The sequence below is a fragment of the Corvus hawaiiensis genome, chromosome 7 (assembly GCF_020740725.1).
Source record: "Corvus hawaiiensis isolate bCorHaw1 chromosome 7, bCorHaw1.pri.cur, whole genome shotgun sequence".
NCBI lineage: Eukaryota > Metazoa > Chordata > Aves > Passeriformes > Corvidae > Corvus > Corvus hawaiiensis.
Window position 1 is genome coordinate 35,631,742 of NC_063219.1, and position 24,466 is coordinate 35,656,207.

The 24,466-nt window shown below is 36.6% G+C and overlaps 1 protein-coding gene across 1 annotated transcript in view; it reads right to left on the minus strand.

Moving 5' to 3' along the window:
* Positions 1-297: 297 nt before the first annotated feature.
* Positions 298-24,466, minus strand: part of LRP1B (LDL receptor related protein 1B) — a 640,387-nt gene continuing 616,218 nt past the window's right edge. The window contains exons 84-92 of the mRNA XM_048309308.1: positions 22,819-22,993; positions 22,107-22,211; positions 20,000-20,113; positions 10,644-10,720; positions 8,420-8,510; positions 5,986-6,130; positions 4,849-4,947; positions 2,883-2,932; positions 298-2,450 (exon numbers count right to left, since the gene is read on the minus strand). Of these exons, the coding sequence (XP_048165265.1) occupies positions 2,888-2,932; positions 4,849-4,947; positions 5,986-6,130; positions 8,420-8,510; positions 10,644-10,720; positions 20,000-20,113; positions 22,107-22,211; positions 22,819-22,993 (851 nt within the window). The 3' untranslated portion in view covers positions 298-2,450; positions 2,883-2,887. The remainder of the gene's footprint in view (positions 2,451-2,882; positions 2,933-4,848; positions 4,948-5,985; positions 6,131-8,419; positions 8,511-10,643; positions 10,721-19,999; positions 20,114-22,106; positions 22,212-22,818; positions 22,994-24,466) is intronic.

Genomic DNA, 24,466 nt, shown 5'->3' on the forward strand with positions numbered 1-24,466 from the left:
TCTCACTGAAGGGAAACTGAGACATCACGACAAGTAAAATTCCTCAGGCTGTGTAAGAATTCATGATTTCAAAATCATGGGACTTCTATACCCACTAGTTAAAATTTAGATCTACCTGAGTTTTTAAGATAAGAGATTCTCTGCTAGAAAATGAATGGTAGAGTTTCTGAAATGTCCAACTACTTACGCCTCATAACAACTGTAATTTTGAAAAAAAAATAAAAAAAAATAAAATGAGGGCCTAATCCACCTCTGATGATGTCAGCAGAACAAAGGCAGAACCTGTGGAATCGTAGCTGTGTGGTATGAAACTATTTAATACAGTATTTTTATAGAAAAAATAATAGCTTTAAAATTCTATTGACATTAATATACAGCTATACACCTAAGTTACCCAAACACGTGCAGAGCTGCAAAAACATTCAAATAGAATTTGTATAAAAAGCAAAAATTTTCATTAAGAAAAGGGATTTAGCCATTTGTACAAAGTCATGTTCTTTTGCTTCAATTTGCTCTTTCTTTAGCTTTCATTTTATAAGTTAAATTTAGAAATTAGTCAACACACTGAATTAAGTATGTAGATTTTCATTTAAATAAATCAGTCAACAATTTTTTTATAAAGTATTTAACACTTCATTGTAGAAACATAGGCAAAATGACTATTATAACCAAAATGAAAAATACTGTTCAATTTAAAAAAATGTACTTAAACAAGAACCTGAAAAAGTTTATGATATGCATAACATTGTTCAAGCAAAATTGCACTAGTATTACATAAATCAAGAGTTTTATAAAGGCCCCAATATGGCAAAGTTTAGAAATAGGTAGTATGCATGCACAATAGTACAACAAAAATCTCTTATAAAACAGCAGTTATTTTTGTAATGCTTGTACAAAGGGAATAAAGAGCAACCACAAACATATTTAATCTGTTAGGTTAATATATTATGATAGCTAAAAGTCAGTCATGTCTAGCAGAGGAAGGAAGAGTCCTCCACAGTAATGTGTGAATACGTCTTTTGTGCCTTTAAAGTTATGTATAAAATATTTTGATTCAGTTCAAACCTGAAAGTAATTGTATTCTTTATTTCCATCAAAATTAAAAAAGGTGAGTCAGATTTTGCCTCTTAGCAACAACTGAAAACAGACCAGGTCAGAGAAGTGCTGGAAATTGATACTGATGCTTTTCACTTTTGATCCTTGGACTCTGATATTGAACACTACTGAAACTTGGGCTTCGCTAAGGTTTCACTAATATGCAGCTTTGTTTGTTTTACCTCCACAATACCACAGTTTATCTTAATTTAAAGAAACTGCTGTTTTTTGAATCCTTTAATATCACTAAACAGGTGTGAGGGGTGTTTCTGTGATTGTCAAAACCGAATGCTGTGATCATCCGAGTGTGCTTTAGGTTTGGGGTCTGGCTTTTTCCCTACTGCTCGGTTTGTGTTGGGGAGTTATTAATCCGTAAGTACTGCGTGTGATTAAGTGAGTAAACATGTAAAGCATGTGTAGGCAATGCCCTCTTGTGCTCTAGGGTGGCTACTGTCCTACAGGACTGTTGGAGTTTGTATGCTTTGTCCCACAGCAAGTAAGGTTTCAGCTTCCAAGATATATCGTTACTATGTTCTATAAGGTTTTAATAAATACAAAGCTTGTTTACATGGTATATATGTTTAGTATATCATGTACAGTCACTGAATTTCTGAAACATAATCATTGTGTTCATGCAGATCATTAGATGTTTCACTTCTATAGTCTTGTTCACTTCTTGGCAACCTAAAGCTAATTTAAAAGCAAGTTATGTTTGTTTGTGAAAAGTTATCTAGCTTCATCAGGATCTGAAGAGAAGTTCTAATGGGCACAAAGAAGAGAGTAGACCATTCAATCATTCTTTCACCATTTAAAATAAAACAAAATTACACACTGTACTACAGCTTCCAGACTACATAATGAAAAAGTGCAGATACCATCTTCATCGATTAAGTAGAACCAAAAAAGTTCATAGAAAATAGATTGCTCATTTTCACGCTACAAACGAATATATTGTTTGCCATTTTAACAAATTTAAAGGTGTGTTATTTCAGCAGCATTGTTGTAAATTGTACCGTAGTGCAGTTTCTTTTTCATAAAAATACCTTACAAATGGTCAGTCAAAAGTCATCAGCAAAAGAAAAACCCAGAAAACAATCAACCAAATAAAAAACAGAGGTAATGCTGATGCCAAAACAATTATAATACTGTTGGTACATAGAAAAGTAATCCTTATATTTTATACATTTATACAGAGTATAAAAGGTAACAGCAGATTATGCCACAGTCTCCCTTATCCCAATATCTATTTTCTTTGGAAGAAGTTCTCTTCTCTCATCAACACTTGCTAAGGAGTTTCGACAGTTTTGTCCATCCACGTATAACTTTGCATATACTGGATTGGCGTAATTTGTTGGCTGCAGAGAAATTAAGCAAACGTTAGATCAGTCAGATTGAATCAAAATTAGCATTTATGGAAATGGAAATGACTTTGTTAAAACAAGAACAAGTACACATAAAATATAACAGGACATATTTAATAGATACCTGGACGTCTGCAAACCTGATGATGAGTTAATTATTTAGTTGAAAATTAAATTCATGATGAGACATGCTATTAAAATAACCAATGACATGACATGCAGCATATTATGATATTAAAACCATAAAAACGACGACGAAAATTAAACAAAAAACCTTGATAAAATGTCTCTGAGGTTGACTTGTCCACCTTATTACATTGGAAGATTTCAGAATAGATATGAAGGAGTTTATAGAGAAGGTGCACTGTGAGACCATGTGACAAGTTTAACAGTAGAAAACTGCAGCCAACAGTTTCCATATATTACCTGTTCTAAGACATCAGCATCCCATCAATAGCTGACCATGTTTTCGAATTCTGTGGCCCAAATACACAACATGATTTGACCAAAAAATTCAATACTTTCATAATGTAAATTAAAATTTAATAATAAACCAGCTTAACTATTAATATATCATAGTAGTTAGAAATTGAGAAGTCTTTTCTCAACAATTTTGGTCACTTGGACTGTAATGAAAAACATCTGTTGAAATGAGTGGCACTTCAGTACAGGACAAGTCCATTTTTAATGCTGCAAAGCACTTCATTGTGTGAGAAATCCCCCGAGTCTCCACTACCTCCTTCATACTTCGTGCCTTTATTGTCTCTAGAAGAACTTTGCTATCCAATTAGACTTAAGCTTTTACCTACAATAACAGGAAAGGGCACCTTTGTAGTCACAATCCCCCTCCTTCTTACAACTAATTTATCAGCACTGCTCTGCTTAATCAGATACTGAGTGGAACACCAGCAAGCTCTAAAAAAAGGAAAATTAATTTGTTTGGTGTAATAAGAAGTGGCTAAACTTTGAATTGCCCAAACCAAAAGAACTCGAAAGAATTGGGTAGGTTTTCCTGACTTGAAAATATTCTGAGTACACCACAGGAAACAAGGAATGAAGGATGACTATAATCTTAGTTCTTCCTTTCCTTGTTGATAACTCTGTTTCTGAGCCCAGGATTCAGATATTCCTCAGGCTGGATAGCTACAACAGCTACTCAGTGAGTTAAAAGCTGCCCATTCCATCTGTTACAGATGACAAAGTGATTGCCTCATGGTCCAGACTTTCCTGGAATGGAGGCAGAACAAGGTGAGCCACATTCATTTAATTAAAAAAAAAAAAGAAAAAAAAAGAAAAAAAGAAAAAAAAAAAAGCTACTCTCAGTTCTACCTGTCTGTTCCCATAGATCTCTGCATTTGTAAAATTAGAAAAGAGAAATTTAGTTCTATTTCAACTGTCAGGACTTTTTTATTTCATTGACAACCATTATTAAGGATGATAACCACAACAGAACAGAGACTCTTGGCATCTATGCAGTGCCTTACTGAGTTATTAAAATTATATGTAATAGTAGGCTCTGCCTCATGATACTTCTCTGAGTGGTACTGATCGCACAAGGCAGTACAGTGAGGTACAGAAAGAAGCTGGAGTGACCAGAATTTAAGGGAAAAAATTAAAGATGAGTGAATATTCTGGCTTTCATAATCCATGGTTCTGTGCTCCATCAGAAAAATCACATCCATTAAAAATTATTAAGCTTCCAAATACAACATATTACAATCATGCAAGAACGTGAATGGCACAAAAGATGGATATATACTGAGGCACATGAAAATGGAGGTCATATTGATGTCCCTTTTGTATTTTAAATTTTAATGTTTGCAAACCTCATGCTAAGTTGTAGTAAAAAAATCTGATGTTTTGGAAGGAACTGTTTTATGATACAAATCTATTGAAATCTGAACAATGAAAATACGCGTTGCAAATATAGAAGGAAATTGTTAATTTTTATGTGCAAATTCCTCTGTAATAAAAACACTTGTTTCCATTACTTGGGACCATCTTTAAGTTCCATAAACTTCACTAAATGCCTGTAATTACATACAAATAAGAAATATATCAGGATACATGGCTGTGAATGCCATGATAAATATGCCATTATATAATATGGAAAAGCATCACATTGCTTACTGGCTTTTTATTCCTTTGCAAAGACACATTTGCAGTTTTAGATCATGTTACAATGATGGCTATGGATGAAATTTTGTATGCAGAGGGGAACTCTTCCTTTCAAATAGAAAATGTATTATTTACTGTCATTCTTCTTTCCATTAAAAGAAGAAAAACAAAATTAAAAACAAACAGAAAAGGCCTCTACTCAAAAATGACAGACAAACTTTCTTTAGAAAGGGGCTGTGGTGGAATGAAATGGACTTGGATCATCATTTCTCACCCCTGTTGATAGTGGTCCTTTCAAGTCAGAGTTTAGGTAGATTGATGGAGCTGTGTGGGGAAGCTTGAATGCAGTGGACCCTCCCCCTATGTATCTGGCCTGTATAAACAGAAAATTTTAGTTTCTGTGCTAATAGAGCATTTTCCACGTGTACTTATCAACACTGCTAAGTAAACAGTGCACCAACTAAAACCACTATTTTAGAGTGATCTACATTTATAAAAACCTCCTTCCAGGTATTCCTCAGCACGAAAAATCCTTACCTTCAACATGAGAATAAAATTCAGCATTTTATGACCATTTTCCACTAAGGATTAGGGCCAGACTTCACAATAGGGATTGGCTCAGCCACTCTGCCTCCAGTGAGTAACTCCATTTTCAGCTTACCTCCTGCACTGAGCACACTGCCTGTGTGATTCAGCGATGACATTCCTAGAGCTATCAGTAATCCCGTTATTGCTTTGTCAGAAACGCCACAGAGCGATGGCTGCCCTTTGGTGTGTGTCTGATTACGGAGCTCTAGGAAAGATAGCGCGGCATTACCCCGCTCATCCCGTGTCACATCACTCAGGGAGTTCAATCACTGGAGTGGTGCTGCAGGAGTGACAGCATCTCTTACAAGGAAATGATAATACTTACTAGCTTTGTGTAAACATTTAATCTATCTGCCCCGCCAGGAAGCCCAGTTCCTTATGCCTTGGGAAGCTTTCACACGTGAAATAAGTGAGTCTCATATGTATGCATGCACTCTTTCGTGCTTCAAACAGAGGGTGGACAATAATATATTTCCAATTTTCAGTATTTGCCACTAGGCTAAAAGGACAGGTTGTGGTTTGGCAGTTTATAGACACATCTGCCATGACAAAAAAAACCCCAATCTTTTTGTAGTTAATTTCTAACTCTGTTTTGATAAAATACAGGCACTGGGAAAAATGAACATCAGCAAGCATCAGACTACAAAACAGCTGTTAATATATACAGGACATTTATTCTAATGAAATCTAACTTGATTTTATATTCATTAATTAAATCTAAATGTCATTGTTCTACATTTCTATTTGTTACATTTAAAGACAAAACCTTTGCAAGACATAAAATAAGTAGTGGCTTTGCCACTAGAAAGAGAAAAGAAATTACCTTTTCTGCATTTAGAGTAAAATCTGAGGCTAAAAGACCACCTTCACTGTGGTCATGGCCCACCTCATACATGTTATATGATGGATTGCCGATTTCTACATTGATTCCTCCATTTATCATGGGTTGTCTTCTGATAGTTTTTGTTCTGTAATGCACAAACATACAAAAAAAAGAAGCTAGCAAACTTTCAAGCAAACTATTGGATATTTTGTTTCTCTTTAAGACCAACAGGATGAAAAAGCATTTCCTGCAGAGACAATCATAAAATCCTTCCATTTTCCAAGCAAAGTAGCAATCTGAGCCTATGTATAGATCTCACAGAAGCTGGAAGCAGAATTTTATTGGTTTTCTCAGTTTGGCTGTAGAGGTAAGAATCCATACAAAGTGCTAACTCACTGTCTACAACCCCAACTTCCTCCAATCATTCCCAGATTTCCCTCACTTGCAAGGGAAGCCTGGCAAACTCATTGCAGATTCCCTGCAGGAATGAAGATGGAGGGAACATGAGTCATGTCCCCTTGCTCATTCGTTTCACTTCTACTTCAAACCAGTTGCCCAAAGTCAGTTGTAAACTGAGGACAAGCAAATGGTTTCATCATGATGCATTAAAAATGTATGAATTTGTCATCGTTCCAGTTTGTATTCCCTGCCAGTGGTTATTGGAACACTCAAGTTCAACTTGAATTTTCTTTCAAGCTTTAATAAAAGATAGAGTCTTATTTTTATGCCTAACCTTGAATTAGGTATCAGTAAAGATAAGTGATTGAGTTGAATTGTTTCTGTTGCTGAATTCATTTCTTTTAGCTAAGGAGGTGATTTCAGCCCGAGCAATTGAAATAACCTCAAGAGGGTAATTTTTTCCCAATGCAATATGTTCTGTAGAATTACAGGGGAATAATAGGGAGGTCACAGTCAGTATGATAACAGTCGGAGTCCTCTTGTTGGCTGAGTAAGATGCAGTCAGTGTCTGAAATCCAATATACTAAATGATCGGTATTTTTCAGAAATGTCATTGAAAAAATTTTTCCTAAAATAGGCACTTAACAGTAGCATGCAAGTGTTGAACAACTACACCTAGTTTAATACTTGACAGTCTTCTCTGAAGAGATAAAATAACTCTAAAATACATTTTCAAATATCATTTTAAGAAGAAGTCCTTTATTGAGGCTAGTTCTATTTCTCTACTGAAAATCTATTATTTAACAAGTGATTCTCAGTAACCTAAATAATTCACAGAGCAGCAACTGGTCTCAGGATTTGGCTACCACTAAATTTGGCGTTTCAGGTACAGTGGCTCATTATGACATCCATGGAGCCTGGCAGGGTCAGCATTACTAACAGTATGGTCAGGAAATGTATTTATCTTGTTGGCTTTACAAAAAGGTTTTAAAAATTGATGCTTACTAGTTTACACCAGAGTTTTCAGGGGAGATGCTGTGTGTGGTGCCAGACCTTAGTAACTTAAAAGATTCTTTTAGCCTGAAGCACTGAAATAGTCTTGTAAATGGCCACGTTTGCAGAAACAGCAGATTCATCACTTATTTCTAAAGGATTTAACAAAGAGACATTATCTTGGTTTCAGATGTTGGGTAACAAGCCCCAGGAGAAAGGAAGACAGCTGCTCAAGGCCAGCAAGCAGGACAGCTACAGGCCTGAAGTAAATGGTTTGCTGTCTGATTCCCTCTCCGGGCCTTCCCTAGTGGGCCATGTCCTTATTACCAGGGATCTTCCCTTGTTAAATCTGCATCACCATCAACATTATGTTTTTGTCTCTGAACATGTGGAGGGGAGCAGCTCTCTCAGGTGTCTCATACAGCAGAAAAACTCTTGCCTCCCCTGGCCACCAAACACGGTCTTGGAAGAAATGCCCAAAGTCAAAAAGTCAAATACAAGTCCTTGAGTTCATTATCAGCTCTAAGGCAGCTAAATTCAAGAGAACAAAATATTCCATGCTCAGTGCTGGAATGTGGCTTCCTGTGCAAGATACCAAAGGAACACAGTAATAAGGAGAACATTTGGGACTCTACACTAAATATTTTGAGTATTGTTCACATCTTCCATATAACTCGAAGATGTAAACAATACTCAAAATTTGAGTGTGAGTATGCGGTTTCAATGAAATACATGAATTCTGTTAAGTTCTCTAAGCGCCTGGATAAAGTTATTAACACTTATACAGCCTTGTCAGGATTGAGAAAAGTGGGTAAGAACTACAATTTTTTTATCTACTGCATGTGGAACATAAGTATCAGTAACAGAACGTGGTTGTTCCAGCAAGAACCAAAATGTAACTGATTTGCTGCCTGCAGAAACAAGACTTGGGTCATTTGTTGTGTATTTTGTTTCTCATATAAAGTGATTTTTTGTATATCAGAAAGATGAAAATACTTAAAATATTTTTTTTAACTTCATAAATAAATATAAAATTACTTACCTTCGTTTTCTTTTGCAAAGAAATAGTCCGATGACAAGAGTAGTGATCAAAGTCACCAGTAAAACAAGAGGAACAATGATTGCTATGCTTCCTAAAACAGGAGAAGGGAATACCAGTGAATAATCATGGCTTCACAGCTGTAAAACAGTTAAATTAATTAAAAGAGAATAATTTCCCACACCAACAATACAGTTTCATGTGATGAACTTCACCCATCAATTTGACATTTTAATGCTGATCTATAAAAAACCCAACTTCATTACAGATAATGTAATATCTGTATTATACAGACAAGTACTTTTATAAACAAATCAGGAGTTTCCTCTTTCTGGATACCAACACACTTTAGACTAATTCCCTGCCCTCATTTGCAGCAATAGTCCCTGAAAATGTGTGGAATTTCTGGACAATTTGGACTGGAGTGGCATGGCCACTGACACCCACCATGATCTTCAGCAGTTTAGGTCATGCAATTATTAGTTTAAAATATTCAGTAGGCTTGGCTCTGGTTGAAGAATTAATTAGTATTTATGGGTATCTATTATCTTTATTTGTGGGAAAATAAAAGGCAGTGAGCAATGTTAATTTCTAGATGGTTGGCGCATTCCTACATTTTGCTGCATTTTACTGCATTGTACTTGAGAGCCAACAATTTTGTTATGTTGATATAGGCAATCAAAAAAACTACAATAATGCTTAATGCAGCAGAAAAACAGCACACAGATCAGACAGTGATGTTAAAGGAGAGGAGGGAACAGGCAAAAAGAAAATGGGCTTCACATTATTTTGGCAGGTAATTTCACTGAAATGAGATGATCTGCAAAAATAAGGTCAGCAACTGTACCCTTATTTCTCAGCCTTACTTTAAGTACCTGCTCGTAAAGAAATACATACAACAAATAATTTTATGTTACAAATAAAGGACTTATAAAAACAGGACTCCAGCAGAAAGCCAGTGTGGAGTGGCATGTATTTTCTTTAATATCACAATCCTTAACTGGTGGAAAACAAAAATATTGCTGGTTGTTTCATTGGCTACATTTATTGATTTATTAAAAAGAAAAAGCTTCTGGCAGTGTCTGCTCTACACTAACAGTCTAAATAAAGAATTGAAAAATGCTTTGAATTCTGCCTGAAGGCTTATTGAAAGCCAAGTCAGGTTGTCAGAGACACGAAATGAAGTACTGAATAACTTGAAGCATCCTGAGTTCACTTCAGCTTGTGAAGATTCAGCATGTAAAGGACATAACAACAAGGCTCTTTTAAGAAAACATTTGATAAATAACTGGATTAAGTTCTCCTTAGGAGACAAAAAAAAAAAAAAAAAAAAAAAAGTTTAATTTTGTCTTGGCATGTAAACTTTCAGGAAAAATCCCTGAAAAACATCCCTCCAGGCATGACTTGCCATTAAGTAGCCATGCTGCAGCCTGGGGTCTAGGAGAAGCCCAAGACAAACACCCATTTCCCAAACAGTGGCTGTGATTCCATCAAAATGAAGCAGCAACCCAGGTTTTTTTTGCCTGCTTTTTTGCCTATTTCCAGCTTTGTGAGTGTTCTTTCACTTGTGTGGATTGCTGGGAAGGTTTCATCTAAGCACCAAGCTGACCTGAATAGCGAGCAGCTCATTTTGCTGCTTCACCTGGGCTAAATGTGACCAAGGCAGATACAGCAGGGCACCAGCAGCACACTCAACACTCTGCAGGGACCCTTGTCCAGTTTAAGCTGCCAATAGTGCAGCAATGCCATCCTTTTATGCTTACAGACATGTTTAAAAAAATATGGCAGGAGCTATTCTTACTTCCAGGACAATTTTCACAGTAGGTAAATTTCTGCAGACAGCCAATACAAAAGTTATGCACTACTTACAGCTCTATTTTTGATGCTTTCAGTAGGATTTAAATGGTCAGAGGTCTCACACTAGCTCCCTGCACAGGGCTGATATGGCCAAATGCTTGTCACTTGACACGCTTTCCTTAAGGAAAGTGCAGCTAGCCCTTGGAGCAGGGAGTGTATGGCCTAAGAACTGCATCCAAACTGCCTCGTGCAGCACCAAATGGCAATCAAAAAGTTGAAAAATATCTACATTTGGAGATTTTTTTAAAGAAAAATATACAGGTAATGAGCATTTTTCACAACACAGACTCACATTTTAAAATATCACAAGGCTTAGATTTCTAAACTGAGCCAAATTTGACAAATGATAGCAGTTATTGGAAGTACTTACTGGTACTGATGTTGTCAGACTTGCTGCTTTTGGGAGCTGGCCTCTCACACTGTGTGCCTGACCAGTTGGCTGAACATCTGAAAGGATCCAATTAAGATGGGAAAGTTAATAAATGTCAGCTATTAACCCAGTAAGCCATGAAAGAGACCACCAGCATCTTCTCAAGAGCTACACGAATGACAACAGTGCTTCTACAAAACCAAAAAGAAGCCTCATGGAAGGAGTCAGCAGGACTCTGCCATGGCACTGACAACATTCAGACAGGGTTTTAGTTTAAAACTACACTTCTGAATATTTGATTCCTGTTATTATCACTGCAACCTTCAGTCCAGAGGCCTTTTCTAATTTCTTGAATAATAAAACAAGTTTAATCAAAGGTATATTAACATTTTATCTTTTTAAATTTTGAACTGTATAACCAGATATGCATTTGCAGAAATATATTCACATGTGTGTGTGTGTGGAAGCAGGCATGAGAGTTAAACTATAAAGAGTTGTCCTAAAGGGTCAGGATCATCTCCTGGCCTCAGAAAGCCCTGAATACTGTTTATATTCAGAATATATGTTCCAGTTGCCAGGTGCCTGGATTATGCACAGCTATTCTGCTATAATTTCCTTGTGTGAATATCAATATGCAAATATTTCTTCAATTGGGATTCAGAACACTCTTCATGCACACAAGCAAACACAAGGAGTCCATGGCAGCAGACTCAGCAAAATCCATCAAAAACAGAAACAAATACCTGAATGATTCAATTGCTTATTCAACCTGCTGTAAATATGATTAAGTTTACTACAGACCCCCAAACTCTCCTTGTGGAAACGGCAGGAAGTAGTCACTTTTCATCTGTCTCTGTTGTCTATTGTGCAATGAATCATGTTTTTTCTAAGTATTTTTGAATTATTTATGAATTTCAACATGAGTTATCTTTAGGAAGGTGCAACAAAGCGTTACCCTCACACAGTTCCAAGAACTATTGCTATCTGATGCCTTCCTCAGGATTTAATAAATTGCAAAGTTTAGAGGTAGACATGCTTAACAACTGATATCGTTCTATAATAAAAAGTTTTGGAAAGATACCAAATATTCTAGACAAAAGCAGCGTCATTCCTAGAGAAGGGCCCTAGGCAGCTTTGCGGGTGATGCTTTGGACTCTCTTTTGTCTTTGCAGATCACTGCAGAAGACTGGCTCATTTCTCTCTTTGCTCCTAAGCCTATTCCAGTACAACCCAGCATTCAGATAAATTTTTTTACTGGGTTTCATATTAAGCTTGAACTTTTTTCTAAAATTAATTTCATTTTTAGCATGAAACACAATGAAGGTGCTTAAACTTTACAGAGGGAAAGCACGGATAGTTTTAAAAGCATTATTGATATATATTTATATATTGATTATTATTGCTAGTTGACTCATAAATTGTCACACACTAGCTAAATTCCATTATAATTTAGAAGTTCTTCATGTTTATTGAAGTAAGTTTGTCTACTTAAATAGATATGGTAAATACACACTTAGGTTTCCTCACTGCAAAGAAGCCCCAATTAGTAATTACACACATGCTCCACAATGATATATTTTATAATGGAACCCGACTGACTTTTCCACCTGCTTACCACCACTACAGCACACTGTAAGTCACGGGGAACACTTCAATCTTTCAGAAGACTTTAATCTTTCAGAAGATGCATCTGTTCCTTTTCTTTCTAGATCTCTTTTTAGTAATTATATAAGATAGAAATGCTTGCACCAACAGCTTACCTTACTAAGATACTATTCAAGGAACTTGCTTTTTAAAATATCAATTTTCAGCATGCAGCTGCCAAATAAGTGTCTCCAGTCTTGTAGAGAAACACTATATATCTTTATACTTTGAATATTCTACTCAGCTCCAAGCTGGTGGCATGTGACAAACATGAAACAAAGTCTTTATATTTCTGACTGATATTTTGCATCATTTCTGCTCTGGATTCAGCTCTTGTGATTAAAACTTGTGATGACAGGAAATTTGCATTTAATACTACACTACTGAAGGGGAAAAATTTATTTTAGAGTTAGACATATCTAACTTTGCCACTAAATTATATTAAATTTATATTAAATATTTCAAATGCTTCCACTGTATATAAGAATCATTATGATAAATCTGTCCTAAAAACGGTTTAAAGAACATAAGACAGTGAGACTAACAAAAGAATCACCCTGAAGCATTCAAGTACAAGCTCATGAGAAAATTGCAAAATGTACAATTACATTCTTCAAAACCTTATAGCAGATATGATACCACAACAGCTGGTGAAGAAAAAAAAAAACCTACAGCTAGGTATGCAGTAATCAGAGGAAAAAAATAAGGCAAAAATATCAGAAGTTCTTTACCTATCTTGGCATTCTAATTGCAAAAATCAGCAATATTGAAACATCTGAGGCATCTGATAGAAGTCTCATAAAAACATTGTTGCCACTACATTTAAATTTTTTTCCAAATGCTTGCTTTCTCCAACAACCTTCAAAGAGACTGGAGCTGCAAGGATGGCAGTCATTTCCTTCTACACTTTGAGGTGAAATGAGTGCCCTTTGATGGTCCAGCAAGCTACTAAAGGCTTGTCTTGGGAGAGAGAGCAGAAAAAGAAATAAAGCCCGGGGAAAGGGATATTTTCTGCAAGGGAATTCGACACAGAAAATCAGCCATGAGCAGAAACGTGAATAATGATGGGATTGGGACATGGACAACTGTTCATGCAGGAACATGGGAAATGAGAAGATCTTAATCGGTTTTAATTGTCTTCACACAGAAATTGTTCCTATTAAGAGCATTTTCTGGTATCAGGACATTTAAATTCAGACTGCTCAGGTCCTAGCATGGGAACTGACTCCTGGTTCAGTTTGATGCACATCAGTTTGTCCATTTCCAAACTTTGCTACCAGAAGCTGTTCTGTACCATTTTCAGGGGCTGTACAGTCAGACAGGACATTTGCAGTAAACCAAAAGGTATTAATGGAGCAGAACCCCATAAAGCCACTTTGTTTCATCCAAGAGGTTCACATCATCACAAACTCAGGAGAAAGAACAGTGAAAATGCCTAATTTGAGTCACACACAGACAAATACAGATGGAAACAGATGGGGAAGTTGACAGTGAAGAACAGGCTGGAGTCAGCTGTGTGGTGCAAGGTGCTACAGAGAACATCTAAGGGTGCAAATCTCCAGTTCCCAGCAGAACCAGAAAAAGATCAAAGAGCAGCAGCATCACAGGGGATGCCAATATGAAACCTAAAAGTGAATGTAATAAATAATGTTTGTGCACCTTCTGCTGCCAAGGTCATTAATAAAACTGCTACCACTCTCTGTAACAATTTAGTTCTACGTTTATAAAGAGATGAGTGCTTGGGAAGTGCTTTCTGAGGTACAGAATGCCTGTGCCACTGGAATGATCTATTTTGAGGAAATAGCATTGCATTGCAAAGAGAGACATTTAAAAAAACTTTCAGCTGAGATTATGAAGGTGTTGCCCTTGGAGTGAGTAATGTTTAGAATGAAGATATTTACATTTCTGAGATTGATCATGCTGTTGTTACAGAGTCTATTCACGACAGAAAATGCCTTTCCCCTCTTTCTGTATAATCCTTACAGGTCAGTGTGCTCGAACATTCTAAACTCAGTTATACAGGCACTTGACCATTTGACTATGAAATGTCTGAAGAAATAGAAAGAACAGTTTAAAAAAAAGCTAATTTTGTGGCAGTGTGCAAATCTTTTTAAAATTTTGTTTCTCTTTTTTTTTCCCCTCTCTTTTTGCCACAGGCATTGTCATAAAAATGTAATACAGCAGGCATAATATGCAGCTAAAAAGAGCTTTTGTAGACAACTGCTTTCCAACTCAATGTACCAGTGCAGATCCAAAAATGACAGCAGCATTGAAAGATTAGCCTAGAAATGTAACAGAAAACGTGGAACAGTCCTTATGAAACAGAGGTGGAAGGGGAACTGAAAATGTTTCTTAGCCATAAATGATATTTCTTCATTATACAAAATAATTTTCTAACTCTGGTTTTCCTTTTAGCCATGACATAGCAATATATACTAAAAGATATTAATGAAGTGATCCAACCTCACTATTTTAAGAATGCTTACATTAAAATTTCACTGGAACTTGTCTTATCATTAATATTAAAACTGTTTGCAAGACAAGAGAATATCTGGATTACAGTTATTTACTATCTACATTAAATTGCATTGAAAGAGAGAAATCAAAATCCTCTTTTTGCCCTTAACCCTGTAGCATGCCAGAGGATGACAAAAGCCCTGCACTAAACCGAATCATTAAACTATTCCTTATAATAAATTTAGGAATACTTCTACAGATATGCTTCTTTCATACAGGGAACTGATATAATAGAGTTAAACCCACTGATAAACCCTCTAAAGTAAAGAACTTTCGTAACAAAGAAAGACCAAAAATCCCACCCCAGGACTGATCAATAATTGCACATTCTGTATCTTCCCCTCTATTGTAGGGTTTCATTATTTTCAAGTAACAACTTTTCCATAATCATTCTATACATGAACAGACCACATTTTAGTAGTTTTGTCTAATGAGCATCCTTCAACATCATAAATGAAAATAATGTAGAAGCAAAGGGATAGAAAATTTATGCTTGTTACCTGAAAATGAAATACAAATTACCTTGCAATCCAATACATTCAGAACAGGGTAATTACATCATCCAAAAGCAGGCAAAACAATAAAAAATTACTTTTGAGGAACACAAAAAACCCCCCTTAAATTAAGTCACAACATATATGAAAAAAATAAAACGTGACTTTACAAATGAATTTTAATTTGGGCATGACATTACTATACACAAATCATTATTCACACTTGCTGCATGATGCTCACTGTAAAGGAACAACTTCCAAGTGCAGCTCAGCCTCATTCATCCCAAGGGTAAGAAAAAGAAGAAACTGAGGGTCGTTAAACACTGTGCTAATAGCAATATGTGTACAGTACAGAGACTGTACAAGTATTAAAAATAATATACAGAAAATATCTAAAAAGCATGTCCAGGTGACTACTACTGTAGCTGCAATTACACTGAGCAATAAAAAGGAAAAGAGATTGAAATGGTAAAACTAAAAAGGAATGAGAAAGGACTGGGTAAGCAGATAGATAAAAACTCCATGTTTTTCCCAAGAGTGATGTACAGCAGCAAATACAATGCAAGTTTCATCTGAAAAATTTTAAACTCATGTACAAAGGATATCTGCATTACAGCCTAGTTAGTAAACGCTCCATGAAAAAGATACATATTCCTCTTTTCCCAAGATCTTAAAATTTCCTCCTCTGACAACCACTCTTCAAACACCTGTTTGCATTTAGTTCTTGAACTAATACTAGTTTGTGGTACAAAGTGGATAAAAGATCTTTTATCATACAAAGGTATAACCTGCGGATTATGTTCAATTTCAAGATATTTATAACAAAGATATTTTTAGTTGAAAAAGAAAGCTCTCAAAGGACTACCAGAATCCTGTGAAATTCCTGTTGTAATTGCAATTGGGGAGCTCATTAAATATACCCCAGGAAATCATATGGAAAGCATTTATTGCAAGATACTTGATAAAATTTCCTGGCTTGTACTGCCTCTCAGGGTTACCTGTGCCTTCTCTTAGTCAGGCTTTTCAATCCTGCAATTGTTCTACACCACTGTGGCTTTTTCTACTCAGCCTTCAGAAAATGCCAGTCAGGGGACTGCATGCTATGGTCCCTTTCTTGTCCACAACTGGACTATAGATGGACCTGAATCTTTTTTTGAGCAGAGGTTTGCCATAGTGATGAGTTTATTTAGTTAAAAACCTGAGTGTAAATGCAGCACTTGTACAAGCTGCATGTGCACTTACATAAAAATTTGAAGATTTTTCAACAGGAGGGGAATGTCAGGAGGAAGGTACAACATCACAGGCACTTGAGCTGCTGGGGAGCTCCTCCACAGAGAGGAATGCACTCTTTTCTTTCTGAATTCTGTGACCTAAACACATGCACACATCTGCACACACAGGTGCTCACCCCCACACACTCCCCTCGCACAGTCTCTCTCTCCAATCTACTGGACATAAAGCTGACAGGAACAACTTGGTAACGCTGCAGCAGGTTTCCCAGAAAAGATGTGGATGCCTCATCCCTGGAAGTGTCAAGGCCAGGCTGGGTGGGGCTCTGAGCAGCCTGGTCTAATGGAAGGTGTCCCTGCCTGTGGCAGGCGGGTTGGAACAAGATGAGCTTTAAGGTCCCTCCCAACCAAAACCATTCTAGGATTCTGGAAGAACAGCTCTCTTATTTACTTCATTCCTGCAGGAGCTATTTTTCGTAATTTATCCATGTCTACACTTCCAGGTCCAAACTTTGTTATCACCTTTAAGCAATTCCACAACTTGTTCTCTCCCCAGTTGTTCACTGTCCTCCACCTGTTACTTGACCAAAACTCTCCATTAAGAAATGAAGTAATTTATTCTTTCTCCACCCTTCACTTTTCAGTTTCCTCTGTTAGCTTGACTTTCTTTCAAGCTCCTGCATCATCTGTGCCTTCTCATTAACTCTCCAGGATGACTTGTTCTTCATTACAGAGGAGCTGATGTTTGTTCTAACACTGAAATAACAACACACACTTGAATCCCTCTGAGCGGTCAGCACATCCAGCCACAGGCACCTAATGTAATGCTGTACTCTGTCTTCTATTACGTAGAAAAATAAAAATGATATAAAAATTTCTATAATGCCTAGTGTAAGGGGCTTATGGTTTGATCACATTTATTTGCAGATAATAATAATAGAACACATCCATGTGCAGGTATAAATAACAATAGTAATACAAACAAAAAGATGGAATTGCAGCAATATATAGTTATGATGAAGGTATAAAAGAAACAAAGCTGAGAGAGAGCAATATTCTGTGCTAAAGATTCTGTAATAAAAGCCCTGCCCATTCAACAACCAGAGAGACTCTTGAGTACTTGAAATTTTTAATTCTTTTCAGTTCTCTTCACTGTTATCATACAAAGTGTAATCTCTCTCTAAACCTTGCTTCTCTTGCAGGAATGTATTTTCAGGTAGGTAATTAGTGAGAAGGAAACAGAGAGATAAATAAAGGTATTTATTAAAAGACAGACTGATAGAACAGATGGAAGGGACAGTTTGTGAAATACACAGAAAAAGCACTCCTTAATTATTTCCCACATGAATCTGGATCTCCTGATCATTCTGTTTTGCAATTGATTTGTGAACTTACTGGTGTAATTTAGACATATCTCACATGCTTCTACTGTTATGTTACTATCACACACAGACCTCACCCAAGAGTGAGCAGTACTAAGGAGATCCTTAAAAAATCTAGTATGGGAATACTAAAATGACAGTAACTATATAAGATTATGCTACTTTAAGACATCCTAAGTGGTACATTTTTCAGCAAAGGTCATTACCCCAAATTTTAACATTCTGAAATTCTCTCACAACCTCTGTAATTGAGCAAGAACCATAATGTGGGGGGAATAATAATCATCATATACCTAAAAATAATGCTAAGAATCAATAACCTAGATTGCATAGATGTCCAAAGAGAAATCAACAGCATATTCTGCATATTTTAAACCCTGACAGACCATTCATTGAAACTGGCCTTCATACAACCCTCTCTTTTTTGGTGGCTTATATGAAGCTACAGTAAGGCCTTAATTCATTCCTAAAATGGTTAGGTGAAAACCACAACTCCTTCTTCCAGAGTACAACTGATATTTAGGTCATTTAGTGCATTCAACATTAAAAAGACACCTTGAGACAGGAAGATAAAATAAAAATGTATGCTAGCAGTACAGGTTGTTGAAAGGAGAATCTGTTCTTACAGGCTTAGAGTTACTCTGTATAATTATGGCTTTAGGATTGCCCTTTGGAACAGATAAATCTGATTCTCTATTGTCTTTACTGAATGATAATAAGGGCTTGATTATGTATAAAGTTTGCATTCTCAGCTGATGCTGGCTGTGAGAGAGAGCAGAGCAGAATTCCTGCTGAATGACAATAAACCCAGGCATCTCCTATTTCTTCTAAAAAATCACCCACTTGTGAATTAGAGACTGGTTAAGGAAAAAGTAGCCCTTGGACAAGTGTCTCCTGGAGCATTCGAGAGAAAAAGCAGGAAAGGTACATCCAATATGTGACTTTATGGGCAGCAAAGTGTTGTTCTTAGGGCTGCATGATTCTGAAAACACAAGTGTGATACACGGCGATATAAAAAGTTCCGAGCACCCATGTCCCATCCACTGCTGATCAACAGACCCACTCCATACTCTTCCAAGTCTAAGAAGCAGTAGTCAGGACATTAAACTTGCTTCCAGTGGATTTATGGTACCTCAAGTCAGAGAGGTTCATTGCATGAGAACACTGACAAAGCAATTGAGATCATGTTAAAAAAAAAAAATCAGATTATTCACCCTAAGCAGTCCCTGTCTTTGCTACCCACCAGACACCCACATCATGTCCCCGCAGCATTCTGTGTTTTCATAACCTATGCATTGAGATAAGTCTAAATCTGCATGAGTTTCACATTTTATCCCAAGTCTAGGTCTTTGGTTGATGATTTCACTGACTTTTGCATCACAACCACTGAGCGAAGCTATGTTCATCTGACAGGTGTTTTGTATCTCTCTGTACATCTGCCTTTTTCAAAGGTTAAGGTTGTTTTTTTCCTTGATGAAGACCAAAATTTTCTTTTTAAGAAATAGACCTAAAATCCTTTAGAGAAGTAGAGAACACAAATGCAATTTTCTTTTTTAATCAGAGAAGTCAACGTTATGATGTAGCTCACATACTTTTAACAGTTCCTGTTTTACAGAATTATTTCTATAAAATTAACAAGACTCCTAAATACAAGCTTAACTCCTGAAATTGTACTTAAATAGCTGTTCTGTTCCTTTCCCTGTACAGATAAGAAATAGGAAGTCAGGTTTGGACTACAGAACACGAGCAACATCACTGATCTCTAAACTTTACGCTGTGTAGGATTAGCTTGGTAAAATATCTCAAAAACATGAGCAATAGAAGCCAAGTGGCATTTTCATTTCTTTTCCAATTTATTCAGTAAAAATAAAGCTTTTTATTTCTTCCTCTAATGATACACACACTCCAAATGTATTTTTAAATACACTCATCAGTGCAACTCTCAAAGGGTAAGTGTGTATTAGAGAAATGGTCCCCCAGATTAAGTATATATTGTGAAATGTATGTGAATGTGCATGACTTGAACCAATGAACTGTGGCCTGGAATGATGTCACAGAATGTGCAGCATTAAGTGGAAGGTTAAACCTACTTGCATCTCGGTTCATTAAACGTGGTTAAAGTGCAAATTCCCTCATTCTGACAGTAGTAATCACAAGGGTTCACTTTCTGGTCACAGCGCTGACTTTTAAACCCCACAGAGCATCTGCAGAATTTCAGTAAAATAGACCTACATAAATATTCTGCCTTGTGCTGAACAGATTTTAAACGCATTATATATAACGACGGCAAGACGCACACGTACACGGGCACACACTCACAGGAGACAAAAGCAATATTCTTTTTTCATGGAAGGTCCATCTGACAATACTGAAAAGTTTGCTCATGAATGTTGATCAAACAGTTTTTAAAACAATGGGCCTATACTCCCTGAAGTATAATTATACTCTCAAAGTATTATTGTCAGATGCACTGTCCATTTCTATAGATTGATCCAGATTGCAATGGCCTTAAAAATGTTCATGACCATTTTTTTATCATTGTTAATGGTGTTGGTGTATGCTGCAGCATTTATGTATTGTAACTCCACACACAAATTAAAGCACTAAAGTTGTTTGTTTTTTTTTTTTTTCCTTGAGATGCTATGGTGTTCCATGTGAATTGATAAAGAATATGACAGTTTTATAAGAAAAAAATTAATGGAAAGTCACAAGCTTCCAAAACACCCATTCTAGGTCTTTAAGCAAATCAATCACCAGGCTTAGTCATATTTGAGCCTTACATATTACAGCTGTGACATTCTCCTTTTGCCAGGATTTATCAGTCTCTAGCCCTCAACTGAAGACATTTAAGGAAGTACAAATAACAGGAAAAATGGTAAAAACAGGTAAAAAATAATAATGAAAAAGAAAAATAAGCACGTAAAGTCATAAAGTATTTTCAACTGTATAAGGGCTACCATGCAAAACTGAATTACATTGTCTTTAGCCCCAAAACTGCAAACATACATTGACAATTTTTCAATCGACATGTTGATTACAGTTGTGTCCCTTTCCTCATGCAGAAGTGCTTCAGCTCTCACAGGGAGGAACCCTTGGCCCATCTCTTCCCCTGGTCAGACTAATAAAATCTAGGCATTTATGAACCTCCTTTGAGAGCCTGAATAAAGCTCTCTTTCAATATGAACAAAATGGAAGAATGGCTGTATCTGTATTCACAAAGTTGTAGTGCCAGATCCCTTTGGGCAACAATTTGCTTATATCACCCAGGAAAGGAGACACTCCAGTCCAATTCTATCTTCCAACCTGGAGGATGCTCTGACCTCCAGGTTGTTTGGAGAAGTGGAAGACAATGAATTCTGACATGAATCTTCTAAAGAAAAAAAAATAAATGAATAAAAAAGATATTAAAAAAAGACTATGACTAGGTAGCTCAGTGTAACTGAGAGCAGGAAAGAAATTAATTTCTTGCTAAGGTGACTACTTCAATATTTCATATTGAGCAGCTGAAAAAAGAAGATACACCATAGCTCTCAAGAAAGGAGTAGAATGTAGATTTCTCTACTTCTTACAACAGTACTTCACTTCTAGCCTACAGAATCTGAAATTCTGTGACATTTTATGTCTGAGCTTAAGAAAAGCAACCTGAATTACTCTCAACCACGGCACAGGAGGGAGAGCACAATCTCACCCCAGAACAGCCACAACACTGTGGGGAGTGTGAAGTTTAGGGCAGAAACAAGAGACACATGAGCATAACCCCATAAGGGAAATAACACAGAAATTATTTTTCCTATTCCCTAGCCATCAGGAGGAGGGTTTTGCCTCCACCTCTGACCATCTTTGTAGGAGAAAAGACTTAATCCACCTCTGAAAAGCAGGGCAGGCAACCTCAAGATTCTGTTCCAGAAAAAATTGCCTGAACAAACCTGAAATTACTCTAAGTCTCCAAAGATATATCTTTGTATCTGTATGCATTCACAGTAGAGTCCTTAGGCATAAATTTCAACACGCATTTTGCAAAAAAGTATGCAAAGTATGAGGTTACAGAAATAGCTAAAAAACAGATACTGTAAGCTGAAACTGCAACCAGCACATTATTCAGCCTAGAGAGACCAAAAATACAGACACATGCATAACAATTTTATTATTTGTTGTCACACAGGCATTTTAATGATCTACAGGATGCAGGATACTCACAGACAGACAGGTATGTTTGTCTCGGGGTCCAGCTGACAGGTACCACCATTGTAGCAGTAGCCATCACACAGCTGACAGGTAGAGGCAATCTTTCCATTAGTGCAACTGCCACGGTTAAAAAGAAAATTTAAAAAAAAGTGCAAAGAGCAATCAGTATTTTAGTAAATCTGAGCATTTCATTGTAAAATCAATATTTTAATGGGTAATTATGATATGTATACATTGCAAGAATTCTAAGTTTCCAGTTTGTAAAGTACAGCAATGAGATTACATAAAATACTTTTAATCTTTCTTATTATGAAAATAAACTATTATAATACAAAATAATCACTCAGCAGTAGAGCAGCACATGTTACCTGTGCCTCCAACAGTATTTAGTATGTCTCTATCACTGTCACAGATAACGTAGAATGAAGACATTTCAACAGTAGGGTAAAACTCCACTGTTAAATTGATTAATTTCAATGTTTCCAAGTGAAAACTCATTCAGTCTGCTGCTACATTGTGCTTCCTCCAGTGAGGAGTGCTCCACAAGTTGGTTTTAAAAGCCAGGAGTCAGTTGGCTTTGTATGGGTAGGAACCACACAAAGGGACTGATCTGATGTGACCGCTTCAGGGACAAGCTACTGTGTGAGAGATTTAAAGGACAGTGCAGTAAAATTGCCATTAAATGTATGGTTTTGAGCAAAATCTGTCTCCTACACACACTTACTTGCATACTATGTCATTGCTGTCCTTGTTCATTATGCAGCGTCCCCCATGGCACCTGATGCACTTGTCCACCTCACACTTTGGCCCTTCAAACCGTACTGGACAGACACATTCCACACTTCCATCATCGGAAATCGTGCACGACTCGGAATTCACGCAGTAATGGTGGCAAACATCTGAAAGCAACGTGAGGCCTCATTACTAAAAGACATTAAGGAGCGTTGCAGAAAAAAAATAACACAGTACTTTCATGTTTTAAAAGATACTGTAATAAAAACAAAATGAAAACTGAAGCTGGTGACTCACTGGCAACCACAGGAATCAAGAACACCCCAATAAACAGACATATAATATATTAACGACGTAGTCTCGGGAAGTGGAATGGAAATATAAACTCGTAAGAGGGGTTTTTTTTCCCTTCTAGTTGTCTAACCATTTATGGCATCATCCCACATAATATAAAGACTATTGATGAGAAAAGCAGAGCAACGTTAATGTATTTAATGGGATGTTGGCTGAATAAAAATCTTCTGGTACATTCACATTACCATTAACAGCATTATGCTAAACTGAAATTGAAACGATATTTTGAAATAATTAAGTTTTATTTTCATTTATCCACATATTAAAATTTGATGAAGTTCTAATAATAATATATAAAGACATAATCCATAATTTCTACAAAGTACTACATCCATGCTTATCTTTACAGACTGTGCAAGACCCCATTATAGCATTTAACTATTTAAATGCCAGCAGGACTGAGATTTCAAGTAGTGAATTCTTTAACTCTTCAGAACCACCAGTAACTGTCTCCGTTTTCATACCTTTTTAAAAATCAAATTGCCTAACTGAAGAAGCTTCCAAGAGATACGAAATACTGGTATCTTAACATTTTGGTTAATTTTTTTTTATGTGGTAGTGAAAACTTTATTTTGTGGTTTGTTTTTTCCTTTAAAGTTATCATGTAAACTCCTTAATGGGCAGGGACACCTTCCACTGTCCCAGACTGCTCCAAGCCCCATCCAACCTGGCCTTGAACACTTCCTGAGATAGGGCAGCCACAGCTTCTCTGGGCACCACTTGTGAGGGTATCTCAAAGTCAGAAACACATTTTGCTTCTGCTACCCTGAGCTGTTTTTCCTCCTCTCCAAGGAGTGAGTACTGCTGGAAGAGTTCTGTGAGGGACAGAGAAAGGCTGTTGGAAGAGTTATTTCTGTTTGAATATTCATTATGTATCTCCACCTGTCTGTGCAGGCTGTAGGCTCAGCTGCTTAAGGAATCACTGCTCAGCAACCAGAGCAGCTTAAAAGACACTAAATGAAGTTGTTCGTTGCTCCTCAGTACCAGTTCCAGGTACAGAATGGCAATTTGCAGCAGGGGGGATGTTTTTGGAACAAAAACTACTGCAGTTTGAAAGCTAATACTGAGAGTGATTTTATGTAAGAGCAGTGCAAGGGGCATATGTTTGCATGTACATTAGGACAAAAAAAAACAAAACCAAAAGACACAAACCCAAAACTTAGGAATAGGAAGGTCATATGCTAAAAAAAAAAATAAATTTGGTTTTTAGTATTGATTGTAGCCACAAACACCTTTAGTCATCTGCTGTATCTAAAATGTTTATGCTACATTTGGGCTGAAATGAC